Source organism: Moschus berezovskii, chromosome 11 (assembly GCF_049115385.1).
Source record: "Moschus berezovskii isolate FMDL1 chromosome 11, NW_MosBer_1.0, whole genome shotgun sequence".
Lineage (NCBI taxonomy): Eukaryota > Metazoa > Chordata > Mammalia > Artiodactyla > Moschidae > Moschus > Moschus berezovskii.
The window spans coordinates 69,951,381-69,960,629 of NC_142470.1; the positions used below are offsets into that span (position 1 = coordinate 69,951,381).

The following is a 9,249-nucleotide window of genomic DNA, read 5'->3' on the forward strand; positions in this document are numbered from 1 at the left end:
AGAGGCACCAGAGGTCAAATTGCCAACATCCGCTGGATCATGGAGAAAGCAAGAGAGTTCCAGAAAAACATCTATTTCTGCTTCATTGACTATGCCAGAGCCTTTGACTGTGTGGATCACAATAAACTGTGGAACATTCTGAAAGAGATGGGAATACCAGACCACCTGACCTGCCTCTTGAGAAACCTGTATGCAGGTCAGGAAGCAACAGTTAGAACTGGACATGGAACAACAGACTGGTTCCAAATAGAAAAAGGAGTATGTCAAGGTTGTATAGTGTCACCCTGCTTATTTAACTTATATGCAGAGTACATCATGAGGAACGCTGGGCTGGAAGAAGCACAAGCTGGAATCAAGATTGCCAGGAGAAAATCAATAACCTCAGATATGCAGATGACACCACCCTTATGGCAGAAAGTGAAGAGGAATTCAAAAGCCTCTTGATGAAAGTGAAAGAGGAGAGTGAAAAGGTTGGCTTGAAGCTCAACATTCAGAAAACAAAGATCATGGCATCTGGTCCCATCACTTCATGGGAAATAGAGGGGGAAACAGTGGAAACAGTATCAGACTTTATTTTTAGGGGCTCCAAAATCACTGCGGATGCTGATTGCAGCCATGAAATTAAAAGACACTTACTCCTTGGAAGGAAAGTTATGACCAACCTAGACATTACTTTGCCAACCAAGGTCCGTCTAGTCAAGGCTATGGTTTTTCCAGTGGTCATGTACGGATGTGAGAGTTGGACTGTGAAGAAAGCTGATCGCCGAAGAATTGATGCTTTTGAACTGTGGTGCTGGAGAAGACTCTTGAGAGTCCCTTGGACTACAAGGAGATCCAACCAGTCCATTCTAAAGGAGATCAATCCTGGGTGTTCATTGGAAGGCCTGATGCTAAAGCTGAAACTCCAATACTTTGGCCACCTCATGCGACGAGTTGACTCACTGGAAAAGACTCTGATGCTGGGAGGGATTGGAGGCGGGAGGAGAAGGGGACAACAGAGAATGAGATGGCTTGATGGCATCACCGACTCGATGGACATGAGTTTGAGTGAACTCCGGGGGTTGGTGATGGACAGGGAGGCCTGGCGTGCTGTGATTCATGGGGTCGCAAAGAGTCGGTCATGACTGAGCGACTGAACTGAACTGAACTGAATAGACACAGTTAAGTTCATTTATGCCCCTCCACATTGTTTCTTACAAATCTATAACAATGAAAAACAAAACACTGCTGTCATACTTTCTGTTTCGCTTTTAGTACTATATAGTACTTGCAAGATGTGATGCTAATTTCAAGCTAAAAACTTTGTCACTATCTTTAACCAGCACTTAATAAGTTCTTACATTCTACAGGGTTTTGGACTCTATAGAACAGCTAAGAACATTGAGAGCCTCAATTAGGAGAGAATTTTTGTTTACCTTGAAAATTTAAACCCCACCAGTCTTTTCAGGAGAGTTTTAACCTTGTTTGTAGATTTTTTAAACAGTTGAGCTCAATTTCACCAAAATGACTTCCCCCAAAGGAAGACATGCTGATTGTTTTTGTTCTTGTGATTAAATCTTAAATATGTTTAATTTCATCAATTGCCTAATGTGGGATTCTTACAGACAATTGAAAATCCACTTCTACTGTGCTGAATTTTCAAATATTTCATTCTCATCCATTCGTTAAGAACTCACTAATGTGTGCCCTATTGATCTGCTTGCTCTAGGCTGACATTTTCTGAGGAGGCTGGGGATGTGATTTTTGATTATGGGGAGCAGGATACTTATAACAAGGCCAAATGTCTGGCTTTAGCTCAGATTATCTACAGTGAATGTGGCTTGCACAAGAAGGCTCTTCTTTGCCTATGTAAACAGGATCAGATTCATGGGGCCATGGAATACATACAACAATTCAAGGATTTTACTTCTGGTAAGTGAAAAAGACTATTATTTATATATCTTCAGATTCTGTACTTCAATTGTAAGATCACCCATGATATTAGGCAATATTTTGGATTTACATTGTAAAACTTGTTTTATATATACTGGTAAGTAGATTTCTTTAGTAATTTTTAGTGAAAACAGATAAGCTGGAACTGATTGACTTTGATACCAGACTTTCAAATACATTATATATTTCTTCAATACATAGACATTTAGTAAACTTTAGATATTTGGACCATGCTATTTAAGAATTTAAAAAAACTTATATATAATTTCTGAACTATAATATAAGCATTAGAATTAGTGAAATAATGTTGCTTTTAAAAGTTTAAAACATGTAGGTTGCAGCTAAACAGTGATCTGAGAGAATTGAGGACCTTAGAGTGACCTGCGGAGAAGGCAATGGCAAGCCACTCCAGTACTCTTGCCTAGAAAATCCCATGGACAGAGGAGCCTCATGGGCTGCAGTCCGTGGGGTCGCTACTAGTCGGACACGACTGAGCGACTTCACTTTCACTTTTCACTTTCACACATTGGAGAAGGAAATGGCAACCCACTCCAGTGTTCTTGCCTGGAGAATCCCAGGGATGGCGGAGCCTGGTCGGCTGCCGTCTATGGGGTCGCACAGAGTCGGACGTGACTGAAGCGACTTAGCAGCAGCAGCAGCAGCAGCAGAGTGACCTGAGTTGAATGAGCTGATCTCTTACTATAGTCTAGTTCAGCATTAACCTTAACGTACAGGCAGTCCTGACAAATCCCCATACCCCAGCCTGTGTCAGTCCTGATTTTTCAAGCTATGCACTCCAGTTCTAAGAAATCACAAAATGGAACAAAATATAGCACTTTTAGGTCACATTTTTTCCAGGCAAACAATCTTTTCTGGCTGTTGAATCTAATCATTTTTGAAGGAAAAATTAACTTTTACTTAGAATCTGGTTTTTAAAGTTATTAGTTTTTTTCATGCATTATGTAACAGCATGCCTGATACAGTTAGTGTAATAATAGCTTGGTCCACCTTTTTACATCCCTGTCTCACTTAAGCCTTATGTTAACTCTATGAACTAGGTTTTGTTATTACCCCTATTTTATAGATGAAAAATAACTATGTGTTCACAGAGAGGCTAAGGCACAGAGAGGTAAGTAATTCGCCTGTATACACACAGCAATGGATCAGAATCTAGCAAGAGTAGTTATATATTTGTTGAATGAATAATTATTTTAATATTTAAATTATACATATTCAGTTTCTGTTTTATTGTTTTTCCTTAGAATTATTTTAGTCAAGGTTTAGACATGGAATGTAAGTTTTAGTTACTCTTGGAATTTTTATTGAATGAAATGTGAAGCTTCTTTTTTTGCTTGCAAAATTTGCCTCACATGAGTACATAGAAATACAGTTGACTCATTATCATATTATCCTGTTCTTCTAGTAACACATTACACTAGAAAATAATTAAATTCACAATCAGCTCTCCATATTCATGGGTTTCACATCTGTGGATTCAAAGAACTTTAGATTGAAAATATTTGAGGGGAAAAAATTCTAGAAAGTTCCACAAAGCAGAACTTGTGTTTGCTGTGCACCAGCAATTATTTACATAACATTTACATTGTATTTACAACTATTTACGTAGTATTTACATGGTGTTAGGTAACACAGAGATGATTTAAAGTATATGGAAGGATGTGTGTAGGTTATATGCAAATACTATGCCATTTTGTATAAGAGACTTTTTATATGAGACTTGAGTATCCTGAGATTTTGGTATCTGCAAGGGGTCCTGCAATCAATACCCCATGGACACCAAGGGACAACTGTATATTGTACTAATTTAAAAAATAATAATACTCCTTTATAAATAGAACCTTGATACTTATCCTCAGAATTTATTTAGCACAACATCATAAGATAATAATAACCTGAGGAAAATTAAGCTTAGAGGGTAGAAACAAAGTTTGAAAGATTACTTTGCTTATTTTACATTTTAGTGACAAACAGCCATAGTTTTCCAAAGTATCATCCTTGGCCTTAGGGGATATTTGTTGCTGTTGTTCAGTCACTCAGTGATGTCTGACTCTTTGCGACCTCATGGACTGCAGCTCGCCAGGCTTCCCTGTCCATCACCAGCTCCTAGAGCTTGCTCAAACTCATGTCCATTCAGTTGGTGATGCCATCCAACCATCGCATCCTCTGTTGTCCCCTTCTCCTCCTGCCTTCAATCTTCCCCAGCATCATGGTCTTTTCAAATGAGTCGGCTCTTTGCATCAGGTGAAGTATTGGAGCTTTGCCTTCAGCATCAGTCCTTCCAATGAACATTCAGAACTGATTTCCTTTAGGATTGACTGGTTTGATCTTCTTGCAGTCCAAGGAACTCTCAAGAGTCTTCTCCAACACCACAATTCAAAAGCAATTCTTCGCCTAACCCTAACCCTTCTTTTTTTTTTTTATTTTTAATTTATTTTTTTTATTTGACAATATTATATTGGTTGGTTTTGCCATACATTGACATGAATTCGCCCCAGGTATACATGAGTTCCCCCTCCTGAACCCCCCTCTCACCTCCCTCCTCCCTTTATCCTCCCTCTGGGTCATCCCCGCACACCAGCCCCTAGTATCCTGTAACATGCATTGACCCTGAACTGCTGATTCATTTCACATATGACAACATACATGTTTCAATGTCATTATGGTCCAACTCTCACATCCATACGTGACTACTGGAAAAACTATAGCTGTGACTATATGGACCTTTGTCAGCAAAGTAGTGTCTCTGCTTTTTAATATGCTGTCTAGGTTTGTCATAACTTTCCTTCCAAGGAGCAAGCATCTTTTAATTTCATGGCTGCAGTCACCATCTGCAGTGATTTTGGAGCCCCCAAAAATAGTCTGTCACTGTTTCCATTGTTTCCCCATCTATTTGCCAAAAAGTGATGGAACTGGATGCCATGATCTTAGTTTTTTCAATGTTGAGTTTTAAGTCAGCTTTTTCCACTCTGCTCTTTCACCTTCGTCTAGAGTCTGTTTAGTTATTTTTCACTTTCTGCCATAAAGGGATATACTCAGTTTGTTAATACTTTCTGGTTTGAGGAGAAAATGGTCTCTCTAAGATTTAGACTGTCAGCTTTACATTTACAAATCAAAACAAAAGCAGTAGTTCTAAAAAAAAGTCTTTTGTTCCAAAAGGAAAATCTGACTCATAGTGCATCTGTTTTAGAAGGAAAAATTCTTTTCGTCCTGCTCCTCTACTCCTTTCCCACCAATGATTTCTAGAATAAAACTGAGATCCAAAAGATTAAGTGACTGATTGAGCTATGATTAAAATTCAGGTTTCTTGTCAACCTGGTGTTTTTTTTAATACCACATTTCTTTTCATGACAATTTTTTGATAAATTTTTGCTTGTACTCTTTGTTAAGGTAGTTTTCCTTTGTTTTTTCCTATACTAAGATTTTTTTTTTTTTTTGGATTGGAGATAGTAATATTGAATTCATTGAGAGCTTTGGAAGGATTGGAAAACGAAGAGTTGATTGACAAAGATAAACATTAGCTAGTCCCACATCATATTAGGATGTTGAGATACAGTTTTTCATTTTTGCTTTTAGATGACCTGATGCAGCTAATAAAGTTATGTCCCAACATTGAATTGATTCAGTGTCTCACTAAAGAATGGAATGGGAAACCACCATATTTATCTTTTGGTCTTGCTGTACTTCACCTGTTCTCTATAGACATGAAAAAAGTTGGGATTAAGCTACTTCAAGAAATAAGTAAAGGTGGGAAAGGTAAGTGAAGTAAAATTTTATTGTAGAAGAAATAGTAGTGAGTTATTTAAGGAAAGGTTCAAGATTATTATGTTTGGGTTAACTCTGTCTTCCTCAGAGTTCTTTCTTGGCACGTTAGGAATTTATAAAGATTACCATGTCAATAATACTCTGTTGGCAATAGTGTATATGTGTTGAGAGGATTAGAATGAAGAGAGATTCTTTGTGAAGCTTGAGGAGAACATCATAATGATTATAACTGCTATGACTACTCTAAAAACTTTATATATATAACATGCATATATTTAATAATTTTTATATATACTTTAATGTTATTTAGACAAACTTTGTTTCTTATTCCCAAACTAAATATATATGTAAATGTTATTTACATCATTTACTTTGAACGTCACTCTGCAGTGCAATCAAGAATAATTAGATCTCAATTTTTTTGTTTCCTTTGAGCAGATACCTTGATTTTAAATTATTACAGGAGCCAAAGAATGAAGAGTAAATTACATGAAAACATATTTGGGAAGATAATTTAGAAATTATCATTACAGATATCAACTAAAATATTTTGTTTGATAGAAAAATAGTAATCATGGTAGGAATAAAATAACAGTGATTATAATATCCTGAATAGAGATCCTCAATTCATTAAGTATCATAAGTAATGAAGGTAATAGATGAATGAGTTCCATAAGTAGTCCCAAAGAGGGTGACTATAATTGATTTTTTAAAGTAATTATGAAAATAGTTTCTTTTTTAATAAATAATATCATTAGTTTTCCTTAATAAACTAAATCCTTCTTTTATTTCCTTTAGAAAAACATTTGTTATAGAAGGCTCGTCATTAAAAGGTCTCTGTCTAGAGGCTGGATGGAGGTTTTGCCAGAGTTTTTGTAAATCCTTAGGTTAGCACTGTTAGGGCATTTATGAAAGTTAAGGATCATGAAAAGTTGACCATCAGATTTGTTAGCTAGTTCCTAGTGGTACCTTAGAGACTGTGAATGAGGCTGGTCCTACAGTCTTCACTTTCTGAGTTCCCTACATCTCAATCTTCAGCATCTGCTGACCTTACCAAGAAGGAGATGAGTGGAAGAATAGGGAATGTGAGAAATGGTGGAGGATTGAATTGAGGCCTAGAAAGGTTAACGAAAAAGGAGGAGGAAGAACTAACACTTGAGAACTTACTGTGAGCTCAACTGGGAACTCCACATGACACTTAAAGGAGTTGAAATGATATCTCTTTATTTTTGAAGAATTGTTAAGTATGAATTATCAGATGAGTGCTGTACTATAATATTGGATTTTATTTCATCAGATGCAGTTGAACATCTTATGATAAATGATCCGTTTTGCTCCCTAGAGAAGTGGCAAGAAGTAGCAAATATATGTTTACAGAATGGCTTTGACCAATTATCTAATGACATTATGTCTGTTCTTCGATCTCAAGCTGGGGTTACAGAAATTTCTGAAGAGGATGATACAGTCAACTTAATGCAGCATGTTTTTTGGTAGTTGTTCATCTTAACCAGTTGAGGGAGCCTGTATAACATTTTATGTATATTGATTGGGCAAACTGATTTTGGTATAACTTATAAATAAATCTGGAGTGTGAACGTCTCAGAAATAAATCATGCTTCTTTTATTATGATGATGTTTAGATTTGTCCTTGAAACATTTATTCCTTTGCTTTCTGTTTTTTAATATGGTCATTTTGTATACTGAATCTTTTAGAAAAATTTCCTATTTTTTCCTTTAAAAATGTTTTAATGTTTATTTTCTGTTGAATTAGAAAATATTTTATTTTCATCATTGTGTTAGTTTCAGGTATACAGCAAAGTGATTCACTTATACGTGTATCTATTCTTTTTCAGATTCTTTTCCCATATAGGTTATTATAGAATATTGAGTATAATTCCTTATACTATATAGTAGGTTCTTATTGATTATCTATTTTATATATAATAATGGATATATGCTAGTGTCAGACTCCTAATTTATCCCTCTCATATATTGACTGGATAAAAATATAAGAGCATAAGTCTGTGTAAATCTCAGTTTAGGTATTACTAGGGACATGAGTTTGAGTGAGCTCCGGGAGTTGGTGATAGACAGGGAGGCCTAGTATGCTGTGATTCATGGGGTCGCAAAGAGTTGGACACAACTGAGCGACTGAACTGAACTGAACTGAACTGAAGGGCATAAGTTAATATCTAAATATACTCCATTCTGGTGATCTGATTTAACAGCAAGAACTGAGGAAGGTGTGACTAGTATCCTGTCTGTTAGGTGATTTCCCAAATATTAAATGCTATAAGCCTGACTTTAAAGGCAGGATGTCAATTCAAGGTTTTCACTGGTGAAAACCTCGAATATAGTAATTTTGTACTACTGACTCAAAGATGTGCTCCAAGCTCTGGTGTTTATAAATGGCAATGTTAAGCTTCTGCTATAAAATGAGAGTTTCAGCATGTTCTTAATTTAGAGAAAGAATAGCCAAATTTTGCAAATAGATAGACCTGGGATACCTGTAGGCATGGAAAATGGCATTCAAAGCAATTTTGGGTAATTTCAAGTCTCTAAGTGTTTGATTGAAAACTCAGAGTTCTGTGTCTTGGACAGGTGTTGATATTCAAAATATTTAATGATCAGCAAGGCATAGGCATCAGTCAAAACAGAACGGATACCTAACTAATCAGAATAGCTTTCAGCCATTATGCCATACCAGAGCATAATAGCTGAATGTCAGCCTTGATCATGGAACATGGTAAACATGAGCTGCTATTAGATAGAATAAAAGAGCATAAGTATTTCCCTCCTAAATTACTGAATGTATACATTTTATTTTATGGGCTTCCCCGGTGGCTCAGATGTTAAAAAAAAAAATCAGCCTGTAATTCAGGAGACCTGGGTTCGATCTCTGGGTTGGGAAGACCTGGAAAGGGAATGGCAAACTTGAAATCAGATAGCTTCGTACTCAAATTCAAATTCTTCCTCTTCATCTGTGTAAAATATTTACCTCCCCTAAAGGTTTAGTGATGTGTATATGTGGTATCAGTTCAGTTCAGTTCAGTCGCTCAGTCGTGTCCAACTCTCCGCGACCCCATGAATCACAGCACACCAGGCCTCCCTGTCCATCACCAACTCCCGGAGTTCACTCAAACTCATGTCCACAGAGTCGGTGATGCCATCCAGCCATCTCATTCTCGGTCGTCCCCTTCTCCTCCCGCCCCCAACCTTTCCCAGCATCAGAGTCTTTTTCCAGTGAGTCAACTCGCCGCATGAGGTGGCCAAAGTATTGCAGTTTCAGCTTTAGCATCAGGCCTTCCAGTGAACACCCAGGATTGATCTCCTTTAGAATGGACTGGTTGGATCTCCTTGCGGTCCAAGGGACTCTCCAGAGTCTTCTCCAACACCACAGTTCAAAAGCATCAATTCTTCGGCGATCAGCTTTCTTCACAGTCCAACTCTCACATCCATACATGACCACGGGAAAAACCATAGATTATGTAGTAAAAGAACTTAGTAGAAGATAACCCTTATTTTGATGAAATA

General features: G+C 37.0%; 1 protein-coding gene across 10 annotated transcripts in view; it reads left to right on the top strand.

The window, feature by feature from the left end:
• Window positions 1-7,343, top strand: part of CLHC1 (clathrin heavy chain linker domain containing 1) — a 44,368-nt gene extending 37,025 nt beyond the window's left edge. For all 10 annotated transcript variants that reach the window (XM_088841449.1, XM_088841452.1, XM_088841455.1 and 7 more), the window contains 3 exons: window positions 1,709-1,911; window positions 5,527-5,706; window positions 7,013-7,343. In XM_088841449.1, the coding sequence (XP_088697575.1) occupies window positions 1,709-1,911; window positions 5,527-5,706; window positions 7,013-7,209 (580 nt within the window). In that variant the 3' untranslated portion in view covers window positions 7,210-7,343. The remainder of the gene's footprint in view (window positions 1-1,708; window positions 1,912-5,526; window positions 5,707-7,012) is intronic.
• Window positions 7,344-9,249: the final 1,906 nt, after the last annotated feature.